We start from the raw sequence: 20,753 nt of genomic DNA, 5'->3' as shown, positions 1-20,753 counted from the left end.
CATTTTGCAACTGTAATTATGTCCATTTAGATTCAGGCATGAAATATTCAGCAAAATCACTTTCAAAATTTATATTTATTATAGAAGAGGTTTGCACACTGGTCATTACAGAAGCTTTTCCAGAGGATTCGGGGTTGTATAATTGTGTTGCTACCAACTGGAATGGCGCAACTTCATGCTGTGGCCAGCTCACTGTCTATTCAGGTACAGTATGTACACTGCATTGAATGACTGTGGCCTGAACTCAAAACATTAAACAAAAATGCATGCCAGCCACACTACAATAGCATGCACTTGTAATGCCAAGGATTAAGATTAAATCATTTTCTATAAAATTAAACCCACTTAAAGAGACTTACAAAAATATAATTTGCGGTAAAATAGATCAATTTATATCCAACTTTAATTTCTGATCAAGGTACAAAATCGCAAATTAAATAATTAACTTATTATGTGGGCACAGTAAGTAGAATTCGAGCACTCTATGAAACCATATAAAGTTACTAATCCTAGGGAAGAACGGCACTAGTTGCTATGTGTAGCAACATTGGCCAGGATTTTGCGGGGCTGATGACAGCATACGCACACGCCGTCGTAAGTCCCCAGAGTGGCCCCACAAGTTTCGGGTTTCCACGTACGCTGAGCATGCCCGAAAACCTACAACTTGCGATCTGTCAGGTTTCTCCTCGACAGATCGCCCGCATGCCCCAAAAACGCTTTCGCTGGTGCAGAACTACTGCCCAGCGCATGCCCACAAAACCCTTAGGCCTGCTTTTACCAGTGTAAGGGTTAAAATAAATATTACATTGAAATTTTAAAAATGATTAAAACATAGAAAATCATTTAAAATTAGTTCATGTAAATTTTGGGCCGGAATAAAATGTTTTTATTTTTCAAAAAATTTAATTTTTATTTTAAATGTTTAATCAAACGGACTTTTAATTAATTTGGAACATGGGAATATTTATTTTTATTAGAATTGTGTTTTATTTGGGGATTTCTCATACGCTTATGAGGATTCCCCTTTTCTGATTGGTTGGCCTGGCCCACGTGATCCCAGGAACGTTTCCGAACCGCCTGCGGCCCTGGGATCCGCGGGCCTTTTACGCAGGCGTATGCCTGGAGGCCCAGGACCCGAAGACTCCAAAGACACCAGGTACTTTCGGATTTTTTGGGGGGGTCTGGTACTCCTCCGACTGCAAATTCAGGGCCATTGTAAATGCATTCAAAAAGCTGTTTACGATTCACAGCACATAGTGACCAGAGCAACTCTCCCCCCTCCTCATTGTGTTGTGTAGCTGCACTCAGTGTGACCAAGGTAATGATATGACAGCATTAAAGCATCTTTAAAGCATATATATTATTTATCAAAAAAAATCAGGTGATTCATACAATATTTAGCATGTTCAATATGTTGTAACGTTTAATGTAGAGCAGCTGAAACATAATGGCCCTGAATTTGCGGTCAGAGGCTTCCCGCGGGTGGAAGCCTCCAACCGGCAAAATATATACGAACTAACCTTCTGCCTCGGGATCCACGGTGACTTGAGCTCCTGGGCTTCTACGCGTAGGCCCGTGTAGAAGCCCACGTATCCCAGGGGTGCATGTGGTTCGCAAGCGCCCCTGGGATCATGTGGGCTGGCCCAACCAATCAAAGAGGAGAATCCCCATTCATGCTTTTACTAAGCGTAAGAATTTCATGGGTGAACGCCTCCCGCGAAATTCAGCAGCCCCGGCCGCAAACTTCCCTTGCGCCCCCTGACCTATCGCCACACGATATGTGTGACAGGATCAGGGGCGGTTTGGCAGCGGCGGCGGCACAAGTTAAAGGGCAGGTGTCGGGCGGCCATTTTTATTTTGGCCGACTGCCAGCACCTGTCCCCTTCCCCTTTTATCCTCGGAGTGCCGGCCGTGATCACTCAGCCCGGCACTCCTCTTGAGTGCCGGGCTGTTTTCACGGCACCCTGCTCCCTGGTGGTCCAGCAGGGCCCCAGTGCGCGCTGCGCCAGGCCCCTCCCCTTTAATCAGGGGAAGAGGCCTGCAATGACGCGGCGTTACGTACCACCACAAAATTCAGTAGTAGCGCCCCGGCAACATTAGCGCCCCAAAATGGACACCACCCAATTTTTGATTCTAGGAGAAAAGTTTTCAAAATAAATACTTCCCATTTTAGTATATGTTCTGCAAAGCAAGCACAGGTGCTTAGATTTGTGCTCAGCTAGATGAGCATTTATTTCCATCTCAATAAGAGGTGGGAGGTTTGAAAAATATCACACTAGTGGAGCATATGGTGCTCTTTTGAGGTTGGGCTAAGATACATTGTTGTGCCAGGGAAGAGAGTTACAGGATGGTGGCAGTGGGTGTCTGAAAGTGTTCCATTCCCCACCTCAACGACATTAAATTAAAAAAAGTTAAATGCTAATATAGTTTCAGAATTCTTATTTCTGAGTATTTCCTGCTGTTTAGCACACTAGTGCAAAGAGGGACATATGGTAGACCATTGCGAAGTTATAAACAAGCAGCTCTGCTCAAGTAAGCCCCTTCTATGCATTTAGGACACTTCAATGCAAGCAGTATAAACATAAATTACTTTGGGGTATGAAATAAATTCAATATAATTTAATATTTACAAATTCAGACAAGAGTAATATCTCTGTAAAGTTTGCTATGATCTTTTATGGAAAACTTATTAATGTGACCCCTGTGTGATAGAATGTGATTCCTGTGAGCAAAGCCAAACAGCAACATTACACTCAGACATAGGTTTTAAAAAATGGATGATAATTCATCGACTTCACAGAAGCAGTTATTGATGGATCACAATGTAATTGTATAATCTATCCCAAGCTATGCCCCTGCTGCTGGGCAGTCTCTCGCCATGCTCACTGATTTGTATGGGAGCAGACCTGTGAGATAAAACCATAGAGCACAGAAGGAGACTAGAGATCCCATCAGAAATTTGTTAATTGGAAAAAAATTCTTCACTGACCAAAGCAATTTTAGTAAATCATGCAGGGATGATAAGCTGTCATTATGATGGCCTGGGACAAATTTACCAGAGGTGCCTCATGTGATTGTACTGGGGTCTCGGGCTAATTTTAGTCTCCCAAACTTATTTTCCTTTTTTAATCTTACCAGTTCTTTCCCTTCCCTTTTCAATAATATCCCTAAGTTATGTACTGTCCTTGGTTGATAACATGGGCTCCAACACCTTTTTCCAAACCTTCTAACAAAACAGCTCTATGGCTGGTCATTAGAATGTTTGCAAAAGCCAATTAAGATGCTGACTTTTCCTTTGTCCCTCTCTTCTTGTGAGAGGAGCCTGTCTTTCGCTTGGTGTTTGGCTCCCCATGATGGCACAGCTCAGAACTGAAAACTGCTGCATGTTGAATTGTGGACCCGAACCTGTGTCCAACAAGCAGCTCTGCTTATATAAGTTCTCATTTTACTTTTTAAATTGTAAAAAATAATTTAACTATACATCAATGCACATTATTAATGATATATTACATTATTTACGATTTATTTTTGCAGAAAATCAGGAGACTCAAGAAGCTCAAGCTTTTCAGTCTAGCACAGGAGTACATCCAGGTAGTTCCATGAGACATCCAACCTTTGTGAATGACAATGGGATACAAACTACAATAAAGCACAGTAACCAGTGTGTATTGGAGAACGCAAGGCAAACCACATATAAACATGCCACACTTGGTCTGGATGCTCAGACCCTTGAAGTTTGCCCTGATGAAGACACCTCTCCATCAAAGAAGTCACAAGCATTGAATCACAATCCTGAACTGTGAGTACACATATAATCGCAGCAAAGTATTCTGTTTAGACGTCGACTGGGGCTTTCAGTGGAACAATCTGTATGCACAAGGGAGTTTACTGAAGTACTTTGAGAATCTTTTTCTTAAACAAGTGAGGGAACCCACAAGAAGGAAGGCAATATTGGATTTTCTTCTAACTAATGAAGAGAGAAAAATAAGCCAAGTTGGACTAAGGGAGCTATTGGAGTCCAGTGACCGTACAGTTGTTAATGTTAAGGTTGAAATGAGGACAGAACAGATAATTGAAACTTATAGGAGACTGTGACTGAGGACAGCAAGTGGTAGAATTACTAAATCATTATTTTGTTACTGTTTTTACCATTGAAAGATGGGGGAGAGGTGCCTGAGTTGAGAAAGGTGTCTAAAGGAGATATTGTCTGGAAACCCTTAGGCCTAGAAATTCAGTTGGGCGCGGCAGCCGTTAGCGCCTTAGGAGGAGTAGATTTCGAGCGCTAGGCGCTTAGCGGCCGGGCGCAGCGCGATCTGCGCCTCGCCCCAACTTCAGTACACATTTAGCGCCGGCGCAAAGTCTTAGCGCGCGCCCTGCTGCGCGCGCACATCATGATGTCATTTGCTAGTGCAACGCCTTTTGTGCGCCCCAAACCGGAACTTCACTCGCGCCGGCCCATTGTGCGCCAGGCGGCCCGAGCGACTGTGAAGTGGAACGGTACACAGCCCAGCCGGGCCGCGGGGAGTGCAAATTAAAGGGCACTTACCCAGCAGTATAAAGGCCAGCCATTTTGCAGCATTCACTCTTGTGCAACGGTTTTTTGGACAGAGACCAAGGAGGAGAGTTTACTGGTTTGGACCAACACTTGGACAGGTATTTTTGGCTCAGGCCAGAGCTTACCAATTATCTTTGCCTTCATTCAGAGCTCAGTGTTTGCCAGCATATAATGGGGGCTGCATTGGGTGGCAACGCTGAATTTCAGCCTTATGCCAGAAGGGCTTACAGACGCCGTGAGAGAGTGGCAGCCCTGGCTAGACGCAGAGGGGGCAACAGGCGTCGCCAACTGAGGCCTTACCCACACAGGGTATACCGCCAGCAGACCTCCTATCTGACCATGTCTGCCGCGATGTGTGTTAGGAGGCTGCGATTCCGAAGGGAGGTGGTTGCAGACATCTGCCGGCTGCTTCAGAGAGATCTGCAGCCACAGCTGATGCGCAGGACATCTCTGTCGGTGGCAGTGAAGGTGACGGTGGCTCTCAACTTCTATGCCTCCGGCTCCTTCCAATCCGCTACTGGGGACATCGCTAACATCTCCCAGTTCGCCGTGCATTGCTGCATCCGCCAGGTGACCGAAGCCCTTTTCAGAAGGAGACATCAATTCATCTCCTTCCCCATGACCCTGGACAAGCAGCAGCAGCGTGCAGTGGGGTTTGCAAGAATAGCGGGCTTCCCCATGGTGCAGGGCGCCATTGACTGCACGCATGTGGCTTTGCGGGCACCTCTTGAGCATGCTGAGGATTACCGCAACCGGAAGGGCTACCATTCCCTCAATGTACAGCTGGTGTGTGACCACAGGCAGCGCATCCTAGCTGTCAATGCCCGCTTTCCAGGCAGCAGCCACGATGCCTTTATCCTGCGACAGACAACTGTGGCTGACATGTTCCAGGCACAGCCTCCCCCAAGAGGATGGCTTATCGGGGACAAAGGCTATCCTTTGTGTACCTGGCTCATGACCCTGCTCCGCGCACCCACGACCCCTGCTGAAGAGGCATACAACGAGAGCCATCAAGCGACGAGGAACCTCATAGAACAAACAATCGGCGTGCTCAAGCAACGGTTCCGCTGTCTCGATCGCTCCGGGGGAGCCCTCCAGTATTCGCAGGATCGAGTCTCCCAATTCGTCGTCGTTTGCTGCATGCTGCACAACCTGGCTATCCGCAGGACTCAGGCACTGCCACCTCACGTTGGACCACCACCTCAGGAGGAGGAGCAGGAGGAGCATGAGGACGACGAGGACGAGGAGTACCAGCCCAGGAGGGACGCACAAGGTCCAAGGGCCGCCCGTCGGCGGCTTATTGAACGTCACTTCTAGGCCCCCTGTCAGGGAATGGCTTGTGCCAATGATAGAACATGATTGCAGCCGCTCCGCAAGCCCTCAGCCGGTTAAGGCAACAAACACTTCAAAGATCAAACATGGACAATGTGAATAAATAAAATGGTTTATTGTACAAACTCTGGGCCCTTCCCACATGAAAACCAAAAACAGACGAAACCCCCAAAAAACACTCAAACACATTACTCGCTCCCACAACCTGGAGAGGATTAACAAAATAGGGCAACTAAAATGGCCGTCATTCTCGGCCTTCGTCAAAAACAAACATCACATCATCGGCCTTCAAAAAACAAACATCCAATTCTCGGCCTCAAGTAACAAACACAAATGGCCACACATTCGACTATTTGGCCCGCTAGGGCGATGCCTTGGCCATCTTTGTGTGGCCCCTGCCCGCCCTGCTGCTCCGCCTTAAAGTAAGGCCATTGGCTGCTGCAAGGCTGGGGGCCGGCTCCTGAGGGGCACATGTCGTGACGGCAGATGCCCTTGGGGGTCGGCCTAGTCGAGGTCTGGCCGTCGAGCGGGCGGCTGTTGATTGCTGCAGCTGTGGCTGGCCAGCATCAGTCGCTGCAGCAGCTCCTGGCAGCTCCACTGGGGGACTGGCAGTGGCGGCTGGAGGAATGGCGGCAAGCTGGCGGATGGCAGGCGCTCGCTGGTCACCTGAGACACTGGCACTCGCCCGGGCCAGCACTGCAGCATGCGCACCAATCTGCCGAGGGACAGACCGCTGTGCTGCTGCAGCGCGCCGGGTGCCCTGGCGATGCCTGGCTGACACAGCGAGTGTGGCAGCAGTGAGTGTCCGTGTTGACCTGTTCACTGACCGCATCAGAGCAGCCAGTGACTGGACGGCACCACTGATCACCTGGCCAGTCGCTGACAGAGCTGCCCCGAATTCCGCCCGACTCGCTGCCTGATCTGCCCGGTATTCCGCCCGACTGGTGGCCTCTGAGGGCCCGAACTCCGCCACACTCCGAGAGAGGGAATCGATGGACTCAGGCAACCGTGCCACTGCCGCCATGAGCTCCGTGTGCCGGCGCTCCGAGTCCGCGGACAAGTCTTCGAGGCGTTCCATCTCCTCGGCGAAGAGCATCTCCTGACTGGAGGCCGGACTCTCCCTCTGGGGAGAAGGCCGCCGAGCTGGCCGACCCTTCCTGCATTGCTGGAGGCCGCTGGGCCCAGCAATTGGACTCCCCTCCGACGCTTCCTCCCTCTGGGGAGAAGGCCGCCGAGCTTCCACCCCCCTCCCGCCTTTCTGCAGCCTGCAGGTCCCAGGAGCTCCCCTCCCCTTCGACACTTCCGCCACGCTGCCCTCCAGGGAAGACGTGGCCCCTACATTGGCCTGGGTGGCCGCGGCTGAGGGTTCCCCTGATGGGCCGCCTTCCTCTTGCTCCTCCTCCTGCTCCTCTTCGGAGGGTCTGTCACTGGCAAGTTCAGGGACCTCCTCTTCACCATCTGAAAGCAGGAAGGCACAAGAGTAGCTTTAGAGTGAGGAGAGGGCGTCAGTGCGGGATGCATGAGTGGTGGCATTCAGCGCATTGGTCGGACAGTGGCAAAGGATGTAGATCTGATGCGCAAATGGGACGAGAGAGGTGCAAAAGGTGATGTCCTTACCATTGCTGCCCAGAACAGGGTCGGCATCTCCACATGCAACGGGCCCAATCACCCGGCCACCCATGAGGCGCTCCACGCGATGTTGCAGGTCGGTGAGTGGCTGGATATGGGGTCGGCCTCCCCCTGTCGCAGTCGGCTCTTGCGATTATTCGCCAGCTTGGCCTGCAAGAGAAAAGACGGCCTCTAAGTACAGTGTGTCGCCGTGATCTTGTGTGCACTGCCTCCCATGGTGGAATAGCCTGGCCAGTGTGTCGCCATGATCTGGTGTGCAATGCCTCCCATGGTGGAATAGCTTGGCCAGTGTGTTAAGTGCAGAATGTGCAATTGATGCTCATGCCTGTCCCATAGCTGCTGGATGAAGGCTGGCCATTAGAGCTTTCAGGTCCCTTTGCCCATAATGTGAGGTGCACATGCAAGGATGAGGAGGTCACTGGAAAGGGTACTCACCCTGACAATGCATGTGAGGTCATTTAACTTTTTGCGGCATTGGGCACCGGTCCTGGGGACGTCGCTGTTGGCTGACAGCTTGGTGGCGACATGCCTCCAGGCTCTCCTGTAGACGCGGACCGTCGCCTTCTTGCCATTGTCCGGGTACAAAACATGGCGCCTCTTCTCCACAGCAGCAATCAGCACACTCAGATCACGCTCTGAAAAGCGCTGCGCACGTTCACGGGCCTTCTCCATGTCTTCAGGCGCTATTTGGGTCCAGCAGCAGTGTTCAGGCCTAGCTGGAGGGCTCCACTATCCAGGGCGTGGCAGCAGACACAGTCAACCCTTCCCCCTTAAGAGCTGGCCGGCGCCAGGGTGTCTGCTGTCAATCACGAGATGGCCGCACCTGCGCTGCGCCCGGCCTCGGTGCTATCGATCACCACCTCCGGCTTAACGCCCAAAGAGAGGCGTCCAGCAGCAGTTTTAGCGCTCGCCCGAACTCCTAGGGCGAAGCTAATGAATATCGGAGAAGTGGCATCGATTTGGCGGCGGCCGCAAACTTTAGCGGACGCCCCACTTTAGCGCCCCAAAAGTGGCGTCAATGACTTTCTAGGCCTTAGTATCACAAAGGAAGGCACATTAGAAAAGTTAGAAGGTGTAAGGTAAACAAGGCTCCAGGATCAGACAATTTCAATCTAAGTGTACTGGTGGAATTGGCTAAGGAGGTTACAATAAAAAATGTTACCCCTACTTTTAAAAAAGGGATGACCCCATAAATTTAAAATACGTGAGTCTCACCTTAGTTGGTGGGATCAGGTAGAAGAAGTGAGAATGTAGAGTACATGTTTTATGATAACATGCTTGAGGTAACTGACCTTGAGGCTGGCTGTGATTGATCAACGATATAAGTTACCAGTTCACCTACAGCATCAGAAGCTCCTGAGATTTCATCTACAGAGAAAAAGCTACCAAGATGGGGGCATTGGCAGATAGGCTGTTACAGCCATTGTATTCAGTGGTCTGTGAAGCAAATAAAATATTGGGTTGAATATTAGGGATGTTACTAATAAGTCAACGATGATGTTGAAGTTGTATCTGGCCTTGGTGAGGCTACATCTGGAGTACAGTGTGCAGTTTCAGGAAAGATGCAAAATTATCGGATGGAATCCAGAGGAGGGCAGATTCCTGAATTAAGAGGCCCGAGTTATGAGAAAAGGTTATTTATCATGGGATTTTACTCTCTGGAATGAAGGAAGGCGAGGATAGGACTTGTTACAGGTCGTTAAGATTTTCACTGTTGTGGATAATTTGGATCCAGCAAGGTTCTTCTGTCAAGTCACAGGATTCTAGGACTAGGGAACACAATTTAAAGTTAAGGACATTAAAGAAAAAGAAGAAATCTATGCAATTCTTTAAAAATTCCAAGTTATAGAATTGTGGAACTGATTTATGGAACAGAAAACCATGCCAGGCTTTAAAAAGGACTGGATGAATTCCTGTTAGTAAAAGGGATATAGGGCTATTGGTTCCAGAACCTTGGGAAGGGACGGATGGATGAGTAGACTAGGCTAGATGGACTAATGGGCTTCTCCCACCCATTGCATCACTATGTTAATAATATAGCCTAAAACTGCTGTGCACAATATTAGTGTCCAAATGCTTAATGCATTGATGTAACTTTACTATTTTAATGTAAGTGTTAATGTACTTTATTTTAAATTAGTGTCCATTAAAATCTGACAAAATAAAATCACACAAACATGTTTATTACACAGTAATTTCAAAGCTTATAGCTCCTCTGTGCAAAGCCAATCCAGCTGAACATAGAGATTCCCTTAAGATGTCAAGATATTTTAGAAATGAGATTCAAATGCTCCCTGCAAAGAAAACTTGTTCATTAGAACTTCAAAGGAACTACTTTAACCACACATTTACAGATCACTGACAGACTAAAATGTTTTGGGTATATTATTAGATACATTAATGGAAAGATCTGATTGGCTGACAATGATAATGAAAAGCAATCCAATTCAGGTTCTTTAAATGAATGGATTTTGGAAGTGGAAGTTGGAAACATTACCTGTAAACATCTGACATGATTCTCTGACTATATAAGCTGTGTCTTTATGCATTTCTCCACTTCACCTGACGAAGGAGCAGCGCTCCGAAAGCTTGTGATTTCAAATAAAGCTGTTGGACTATAACCTGGTGTTGTGGGACTTCTTACATTTGTCCACCCCAGTCCAACTCCAGCATCTCCACACCGAAGTTAATATTGTACTTCATGCTATAAAAACACTGATGTGCATTACAACAATTTTATCTGATGGTTTTTAAACTATTTCACATGGCTTATTCAAGACTGTCTTAGAAAATGTTGCATTCCTCATTCTATGTATGCAAAAGAAACATGTTGAAGCTTTACACTGAATGTGCCCATGTAGAATTTGAACATGTCCTTCAACGAAGCATCCATTCAAAAAGGTAAGATTTATTACAAAAATAGCTAGCTTTTCAAACAGGAAGCACAAATGGACTTTGGCTAAAAGCAATAGTTATCTATTGACCTCTTCTTACAGCTAATGTGAAGAGTTTCCTGGAACTGTTTGCACTCAACAGTTTGAGTCAGGGACCCCCACTGCTAGAAACACTTTCAAACATTTGTTTACCATCTGCTCTTCACTATCCCTCCCCACAATGCTTACTAGATAATTATTTTCATACCTTGTCCATCACTCACTCCTTTTAAATTTTCTTTTGATTTCTGTTATTCTCTTTCTCTCAGCCTGCCTCCTTGTTACAGATCATATTTTCTCTATTGATTTTTTCCACAAGGCCTCTCTCTCTCTTGCTCTCTCGATTTCTATTCTCTCAATATGGAGCACTCCACTGTAAACAGTTTCCAGCATAAATACACACTTAAAGCCTAAGGTGTCAGCCTTGGCTCAGTTTCTGAGTCATAAGGTTGTGGATTCAAACACCTCTCCAGAGACTTCAACATATCATCTAGGCAGACACTTCAGTGCAGTACTGAGGGAGCCAGGTCTGCAATATTTGAGAAGAGCAGAGAGTTCTCCTGGTATCCTGGCCAACATTTATGCCTCAACCATCACCAGCAAGACAGATTATCTGGTCATTTTTCTCATTGCTGTTTGTGGGTCCTTGCTATGCACAGAGTGGCTGTTGCGTTTCTCCACATTACAAAAGCGACTACACTTCAAAAGTACTTAATTGGCTTTGAAGCACTTTGGGACATCCGGAGGTTGTGAAAGGTGCTATATAAATGCAAGTTCTTTCTTTCTTTTCCACTGTTCCACGAGCTGCGATGGACAACAACTGCGATATATTCAGCTGCAAGCCATTCCACTTCTGTAAAATATCCAAATCTAAACTTTGAACTGTGGTATAAACTGATTACGCATGTTGATGAGATGCCTTATGCTAAATATATTCCATACGGTTCATTTTACAAGTCCACACATTGAGCATCATTGTTTGCCACTGCAGGTCACAAACTATTTGAATGTTTATAAAACAATATCCTTTCTAATTTTAGAATGCCATTGGGTTGTTAGTAGGTGCACAAATGGTTTCATCCATACAATCAATAATGGCCTGTACTTTGGGGAAGCCACCAACTTGGAAACATTTGTTAAAGTGTATGTGGTGAATGTATGAAGATACTTAATAGAGTGGTGCATTGCAAATCACCTGGCATGTATTCCTGGAGATACCTGGAAGGGCCTAAAATTTGAGAATAATGGTGACTTTCATTACCATTGACAGCCTACCACCTTCTTGCACTGTCTCTGAAGCTATTGCTTGACCAGATGGAACAGCTCAGTCACAACCTCCCTATTAATCTTGAGCAAACTCATGCATTGCTGCTTCACTATGACGAGGATCCACTGCAGCTGACCCACATACATAGGTAGAACGAGCTGCGAATCAAGCACTTTCTTTTTTCTTTGAATTTCCAACACATCAGCCAGGATTTTACTAACCTCGGCGGGTCCACGGCGGGCAACTTCGGTGGCGGGTCCTGACCCCGCTGCTGGCTCCAGCCCGCTGTGCAGAATGACTTTCCATTGATTGGGCTTGTTAAGCCCGCCCAGCACGTTTCCCAGCCAATTAGAGGAAGCGGGTCTGGTGATGTCATTTCATGACGTGTCATCAGCCGGTGTCCTTAAAGGGACCATGGCCAAATTTATTTTGACATTTGTGCTGTCAGTGTTCTACAGCATGGAGGTGCTGCAAACACTGACAATCACTGCACAGAGGTGCAGGGCTGCACCCAAGTGCTCCCATAACTCCCTCCATATGCTTATGGAGGGAGTCACAGCACACAGAGAGGTCCTCTTCCCTTCTGATGGGTGGAAGAGACCTCCCCAGGAGATCAACACTGCCTGGTTGCACATTGCACAGGAGGGTACAAGCAGGGATGTGGTCAGGAGGACCTGGGTGCAGTGTCGCAAACATTTCAATGATCTTAGTAGATCACAAAACGTTAGTACAAAGCCACACTCAACCTCACCCTACTGTGCCTCTCATCACATCCCTATTACTCTGCCTTCCCTATCCTACTCCTGCGCATCCTTACTCACACCAACTTACCTTGCACCGCCACCCATCCCTCTCTATCTATATTATCACATCCCCATCTCGTTAGCCACCCCTCACACTCACCCTCATTCTAGTGCAGTCATACCAACTAACAACATACAAGGGTAGGCACTTGGGTGTTTATGCAATGTTCATGTAAAGTTTCTGTTAATGTGGTGTCAAACATTGAAACCTTATTTTCAACACTTTGTGTTCTTGGACAGATTTGTGTGCACCTTTGGAAGTAGCTTAGTGAGTTGAAGTGAATGATGAGACATAACGGTACCCCCCGCAATGGTCATGAGTATGAAAGGAATGGCTTGGACATTGTAGGGATGCTTTATGGTGTTGGTGTGGGCTGGTGCCAACCTGGCGCATCATGTGGCAGCCAGGGTGTAGAGCGTCAAGTGAAGTAAATCTGGCCATGGTGAGGCCATCCCTGGCCTCCCGGACAGCAATGTGGTCGGGTGCTAATACCCTCTGTCCTGTGCAGCATCAGGTGATTACGGAGAAGGTTGATGGTGTTGTTGTTGGTGCTGCTGGTGTACCTGGTGCTGCTGGTGTTGGGGCTAATTGTGGTGGGATTCTGAGGAGCAAGGTGAGATAGTATAAAGGGCATCCATGCTGATGGAATAGATGGCAGGTGAAGAAGAGATGACAGAAGCAATCTGTCAATGGTGAGCGAGGTAAAGACTTGCAGCATGGTGAATCTGTTGTGGAAATGCAATAAGGAAGAGCTTATGGCTGAGGGACGATATCTCTGTAAGGTGGGGGCTTTTACTGTACATTTGAAGCTGTCAACTCATCAGTTGATTCAATGGCCACTGAACACCCGCCTCAGCTTGACAGACGTGGTCCTCGACCAGCGTGGACTCCTTGGATGAGCTGTTAAATGCAAAAGGTGAGCTGAAATTCATTCTTAAGTGGCTCTAAACAAGCCACTAGGTACCCGAATTGGGTCCCCCGCTGTGAACCCGCCGCTGTGTGTCGGGTCTACTCAGCACGGACAGACTCGACATCGGGAAAGGTGGGTTCACAGTGGGATCCCAAGCTGCTGGGGAAATAAACCACTTTCCCACCCGACCCGCCACCGATTGCGCCCGCTGACTCCCTGAAAAATTCCATTATCTCTTCCTCAAGCTGCACGATCAGATACCCCAAAATAGATGCTGCACCTAAATCTGGGGCAGAAAAGACCTTTGTATTATTCACTGCAGTAGTTATACTTCAAAACTTGGCATTAAGAGATTTAACAAAAGACAGGTGTGATCTGGAGTAAAATTCTTATCTTTTAACTAAGTCCCACAGCTGCATAATTCTGCATCAGTTTTTCATAATTGGCCTTGAACAAGTGAATATTACCATTTCATCCCCCCCCCAACCCCCTCACTGTTCTTTATTGTTTTTGGAGAAGTGCTAATCATGAACAAGTCATTTGTTACCATTTTCTACTGGCATTACATCACCTTGTACTAACATTTTAAAAGTGATGAAAATATGATCCTAAGGCCTCGATTTTAACTCCCCTGCCTATTCCAAACCAGCCCGGGGGTAGTTAAAATGGAGCAGGGAGCTTACCCACTTGTTTCCCGCCCAGATGATGAGCGGAAGAACAGTGATGGCTCCCCTGTCAGGCCAAACCTGCTAGGAACAGGTGCCAGGGTCAGAAGAGGCCCAGAAAAGTAAGTTTTTATGATTTTTTTTCCATTTCCTTTTGGGTCAGTAGGAGCAGGAGTGGTCCTTCAAACCCCACCAGGAAACTTTAGGCCTCCCTTTCCCTAGGCTTCCTTCCCACATCCCTGGTCAGGATTCCCCTCCCAGAGACTTACCTGATTGCCGGAGACCGATCCTGCGGGAACCTGGATGTGGCCTCCTGTCACCCGAATTCCCGCTCCCACCCGCAGGCTAGGCAGTGATTCCTGTCGGGTATGGGCGGGAGTCGGATTCTGAATATGGAAATGAGGTCCAGGAGTCAAAAGCATGCCTATGGAGTTATTTTGCAACTCCTTTTGAAGTCTGGAGCCTGATAGTAATCTTTGAATCCTGCAGAGAATCATAGAATGATACAGCTCAGAAGGAGGCCATCGTGCCTGAGCTGGCTCTTTGAAAGAGCTATCCAATTAGTTCTACTCCCCTGCTCTTTCCCCATAGCCCTGCAATTTTTCCCCTTCAAGTATTTATCCAATTCCCTTTTGAAAGTTATTATTGAATCTACTTCCACCTTGTGTAATCAATCAGAAATTATTTGTTTATTGCTGCTTGGGGCCTGCCCTGTAGCAAGTACCAGTCCTTTTTTCTCTCCACCACCCCCCAAAAACTGCTTCCACCACCCTTTCAGGCAATCCGTTCAAGATCATAACAACTCTCTGCATAAATTTTTCCTTCCTCATGTCGCCTCTGGTTCTTTTGCCAATTACCATAAATCTGTGTCCTCTGTTTACTGACCCTTCTGCAGCTACAAAGACAATTCTGCTTGATCTGATGATTTAGCAGCCGAGCATCTCTGTCCTTTACATGTAGATCTGCTTTTGTAATTACAAGTCATACAATTAGCACAATCCTGTTCTAATCCTTCTAACACTAAATTATAGGTTACCTACAGTCACAATTCAAACCAATCCTGTCGTGTATTGATTGCGAGTTTGACACCAGTCAATACGGTAATGTAATGTGCATTGCATTATGGGAATTACCCGGGAAAACGGCAGTCGGCCATTTTATGCAATAAAGTGAACATCGCAGTTATAAGCCTGTCTGCCTGACTCTGATTTAATTCGACGTATCTACATGCTTGATTGAACGCATTAAAGCGTAGATACAACATTGGCGACGAGGATAACGAACGGAATCATTTTAGATAGGTAGTTGCCCAAGTTTTAGTTAGCTAGGATGGAGAAGACCGGCATTCAAAATTTTGCATGCTTCGCCGAGCCAGCCACGTTGGGTCCAAGATGGACGAGGTGGTTAACGTCTTTTGAGCTTTATGCCGACGGCAAAGGACTCATTATCGACGATACCTCTACAGGTGCCACAAAGCAGAGGAGAAGAGCTCTACTTCTACACCTAGCAGGACCAGATGTCCAGGATATCTTTTTGACTCTACCAGACACAGGAGAGCCAGCAGACTACACGGCGGCGGTTAGTGCTTTGAGTCACTACTTCGTGCCCCAGGTCAACGCAGCATTTGCTAGACAGACTTTTCATAAGTTGTCCCAGAAGACAGGTGAGACTGTGCAACAATTTGCTACTCACTTCCGGCAGGCTGCTAAAGACTGTGCTTTTGGGGGGGATGCGGATAATCAAATAAGAGATGCTATCATGAGTCGGTGCACGTCAGCCTATGTGCGGAGGAAATTGCTAGAGGAAGGGCAAGGTCTAACGCTCGCCCGCACATTACAATTGGCCTCACAATGTGAAAACGTCGAGGAGCAGATGTCAGCCATGTCATGTACAGAGAAGGCGGAGACAGATACTGTTTGTCGTGTTACACAGAAAAGAGGGTATTATGCGAAAAGCTCGACAGAGAAACCAAAGGGAAATGGCGATAGGAACGAAAGGAAATGTTACAGATGTGGACACACAGACCACATGGGCAGAGATCCGAAATGCCCAGCACGCGGACAAACGTGTCATAAGTGCAAGGGAAAGGATCATTTCTCCAAAGTATGCCGCACAAAGGGTACAAAGAAACACAGTGTGAACAATGTAGAGGAACAAAATGACTTTGCATTTGCCATTACTGGAAATAACGTGACAGAGAGACTTACCTTTTGTGTGGGGGGAGTAAACCTGAGAATGTTAATTGATTCGGGTGCAACTAGTAATGTGATAGATGAGAATACATGGGAAGGATTAAAGTCAGAACACATTAAGCGTCAGTCACATGTCCCTAAGACAGAGAGAAAGTTATTCTCTTATGCTTCTAGCCGACCACTGTCAGTTAAAGGTGTATTCACATGTGGGATTACAACAGGTAAGAGAACTAAGCAGGCGGAGTTCATTGTGGTTAAAGGCCATGGAGAGCCGTTGCTAGGAAGGGAGACAGCCATGAAACTGGGAGTTTTAAAAATAGGCGCAGATGTCTCAGCTGTGGTAGATGTAAGACAGCTACTAGAACAGCGGTATCCAAAGGTGTTCCAGGGAGTAGGAAGGCTGAACACAAAACAGATCAGTTTGTATATCGACCCACAAGTGAAGCCTGTGGCCCAGCCACTCAGGCGTATACCATTCAACTTAAGGGGGGCAGTAGAGGCCAAAATAAAACAATTGAGGGACATGGACATTATCAAACCTGTAACTGGTCCCACCCCATGGGTAAATCCTGTGGTTATTGTACCAAAAGCAGATAAGGATGTAAGGTTATGCCTAGACATGAGACGAGCAAACCAGGCAATAGTGAGGGAACGATATCCAATCCCCACCGTTGATGAGATACTCCAAGGTATGAATGGCTCGACGGTGTTTAGTAAGCTAGACCTGAAATGGGGTTATCACCAGCTAGAACTGACCCCTGAGTCACGAGAAATCACAACGTTTGCAGTACATAACGGAGTATACAGGTACAAGAGGCTGATATTCGGTGTATCTTCAGCTAGTGAGCAATATCAGCACGAGATAGCTAATGCCTTAGCTGGAATAGAGGGTGTTGAAAACATCTCAGACGACATTATCGTGTATGCACACGACCAGGAAATGCACGACAGACGCCTGCACGCTGTCATGACCAGACTAATGGAAAGTGGACTGACACTAAACTCAGAGAAGTGCCAATTCAACATGGACCAATTGATTTTCATGGGAATCCTGTTGTCTGAAAAGGGCATCGGACCAACAGCAGAGAGAGTGCGAGCGGTGGCAGAAGCTCGGGAACCAGAGAATGCTACAGAGGTGAGGAGTTTCTTGGGACTCGTTGGGTACAGTAGCAGATTCATCCCGCAGTTTGCAACGCTATCAGAGCCACTGCGACGCCTGACGAGAAAAGACACACCATTTAAATTTGGATCACAACAGAGACAGCCATTCAGTGCACTCGAGGAAGAGTTGGCCTGAGCCGGCACTTTAGCATATTTTGATAAGGACGCACCAACCAAGGTGATAGCAGATGCCAGTCCTGTAGGTTTAGGCGCAGTACTAGTTCAGGACCAACAGGGACAAGAGGTGCCAATATGCTATGTATGTCGTAGTTTAACAGACTGTGAGAGGAAATACTCTCAAACAGAGAGAGAGGCCTTAGCTCTTGTATGGGCTTGTGAGAGGCTGCATCCATATGTGTATGGCCGAAAATTTAACTTGGTAACTGACCATAAGCCATTACAAGTGATATATGGCCCACACTCTAAACCCTGTGCCCGTATAGAGAGATGGGTACTTAGATTACAGCCGTACAATTTTAAGGTGATACACATTCCAGGCAAGTAAAACATTGCAGACCCATTGTCACGATTGCTGGGGGAGACAGCAAAACAGGAGAGACATTATCATGGCTCAGATGAATACGTGAGATTTGTAGCTGTGAGTGCGACACCAAAAGCACTCACTACTAGAGAGGTGGAGGAAGCCTCTGCTACCGACCCAGAGCTGATTGAGGTACGGAAGGCAATCACAAATGGACATTTTGAGAACTGTAAAGCTTATGCAGCAATTGCAAACGACCTGTGCGTAGTGGGGTACCTAGTTCTTCGGGGAACACGCATCGTGCTACCCACAGTGTTACACGCACGAGCCCTGGTGTTAGCACATGAAGGACACTTGGGAATAGTTGGAACAAAACAACATCTCAGAACCAAGGTTTGGTGGCCTGGCATGGACAAGGCAGCTGAAAAACACTGTAAAGCGTGCCACGGCTGTCAGATAGTAGCCAGACCCGACCCACCTGAACCGTTGCGACCAACACCATTACCGGAGGGCCCCTGGCAGGATGTAGCTATAGACTTACTGAGACCCTTGCCATCCAACCACTCCATTCTTGTGGTAGTTGATTATTATAGTCGCTATTATGAATACGACATCATGACCTCCACAACAACAGAGAAGGTTATTGATAGTTTAGAGTCAATCTTCAGCCGTCATGGTTTGCCAATCACCTGCAAATCTGATAATGGTCCCCAATTCAGATCTGAATTATTCAAAGAATACTGTGAAAACAACGGGATCAAACACCTGAAAACAACAGCAAAATGGGCTCAGGCTAACGGAGAAGTTGAGCGCCAGAATGCATCGCTGATGAAGAGAATCAGAATTGCTCAATCAGAAGGACTAGACTGGAAACGTGAACTTAGAAAATATGTGACTGTGTACAGGAGCATTGACCATGCCACGACAGGAAAGAGCCCGGCAGAGCTACTCTTTAAACGGAAAATGAGAGGAAAGCTGCCAAACATCACAGAGTCATGCGCAGACATGGAAATACGTGACCGGGACGCAGAACAAAAAGGCAAGTCCAAACTGTACGCAGATGAACAGCGGAGAACACAATACTCAGAGGTAGAAGTTGGTGACACGGTGCTGGTACGGCAGGACAAAGTGGACAAGTTCACCACTCCTTTTAATGCCACACCCCACAAAGTTTTGAGTAAAACAGGGAGTCAAGTAGTAGTAGAATCTCCAGACGGAGCACGCTACTCGAGAAACACTACGTTTGTGAAGAAGTACAGAACCAATGGACCAAAGGAGACACTTCATGAGCAGGAGGAAACACGAGGGACTGAGGACAGTATAGTAGACCCTGACACACATACCACTGTGACACAGGCAATACCCACTGACACCAACATGTCAGACATACCCAATACAGCCAGACCTCAAAGGGTTAAAAGAAAACCCCAAAGACTGTCTGATTATGTCACAACATAAACTGTGCGAGAACTGCATGGGTGATGTTAAATGTTTAAACCTGGGAATTATTTAGTTGTGTGGTAAGACTCAAGTTTGTAAAAAGTTTATAAACCAAATAAATAATGCAGTGTTATTGTAAGCAACTGTTTGCAAACTGCAAGTTTGTTTCCAAGGAAAAGGGGGATGTCGTGTATTGATTGCGAGTTTGACACCAGTCAATACGGTAATGTAATGTGCATTGCATTACGGGAATTACCCGGGTAAACGGCAGTCGGCCATTTTATGCAATAAAGTGAACATCGCAGTTATAAGCCTGTCTGCCTGACTCTGATTTAATTCAACGTATCTACATGCTTGATTGAACGCATTAAAGCGTAGATACAACAAATCCCAATATTTCTCTTTCTCCCCAGGGGCCTGTATCTTTTTCTGCTTCAATATTTATCCAGTTTTATCTAAAAAAAAACTGGTTCAGACAGCCCCTGTGGCAAAGTATTTCATGTTCCAACAACCCTCTGTGTAAAGAAATTTCTCCGAACCTCTCTCCTCACTCTCTTCGTGGCACTGTTAAATTAATGACCCCTTATTACTGACTTGCAACCAGAAGAATTGTCTTTCCCATTCACCGTGACAAAACCGTAAGCAATTGAGGGGATTAAGTAGCTGCATACCAATAGTAATTAGAAGATTGCTGTCACCTGACATCATTTGGAATCAGAGACCACTTTAATACGTTACTACACCAAACACTCCATTACTTAAAGGGGCTGCTTCTTGATTTTTGATTGCACTTCAGTCCCACACTTCTGATCTTCAGTCACCCGGTGCGGAGGGGAGCGGGCGGGTCGGAGGAGCTCTTCGTAGGACTGCTCCTGGGCCTGGCCAAAGTGGCCATTAATAGGTCCAGGCAGCGGGCGGTCGAGGGGGTCGTCCGGCCCGATTGCCTGCCTCTCTTCCGCGGCTATGTTTGCGCCCGGGTGGCCCTGGAGATGGAGCACGCAGTGTCCGCCGGCACACTTGAGGCCTTCCGAGACCGGTGGGTGCCGTGGGGACTGGAGTGCATCATCACCCCGGCAAACCAAATGGACGTACAATCCCTCTACACCTCCATCCCCCACCAGGATGGTCTGAGGGCGCTCCACTTCTTCCTTGAACAGAGGCCCGACCAGTCCCCATCCACCACCACCCTCCTCCGCCTGGCTGAACTTGTTCTCACATTGAACAACTTCTCCTTTAACTCCACTCATTTCCTCCAAATCAAAGGTGTTGCTATGGGTACCCGCATGGGTCCTAGCTATGCCTGCCTTTTCGTGGGATATGTGGAACACTCTTTGTTCCAGTCCTACTCAGGTCCCCTCCCTCACCTCTTTTTCCGATACATTGA

General features: G+C 47.2%; 1 protein-coding gene across 7 annotated transcripts in view; it reads left to right on the top strand.

The window, feature by feature from the left end:
* LOC147114040 (myotilin-like) overlaps window positions 1–20,753 on the top strand; it is a 153,814-nt gene that overhangs the window by 41,759 nt on the left and 91,302 nt on the right. For all 7 annotated transcript variants that reach the window (XM_085995575.1, XM_085995572.1, XM_085995580.1 and 4 more), the window contains 2 exons: window positions 85–204; window positions 3,535–3,799. In XM_085995575.1, the coding sequence (XP_085851701.1) occupies window positions 85–204; window positions 3,535–3,799 (385 nt within the window). The remainder of the gene's footprint in view (window positions 1–84; window positions 205–3,534; window positions 3,800–20,753) is intronic.

This window comes from Somniosus microcephalus, chromosome 8, assembly GCF_052327205.1.
Source record: "Somniosus microcephalus isolate GS21.2 chromosome 8, FLI_Smic_1.0, whole genome shotgun sequence".
Lineage (NCBI taxonomy): Eukaryota > Metazoa > Chordata > Chondrichthyes > Squaliformes > Somniosidae > Somniosus > Somniosus microcephalus.
Note: the sequence above shows the minus strand (reverse complement) of the source record. Positions and strands in the feature narration are given on the sequence as shown.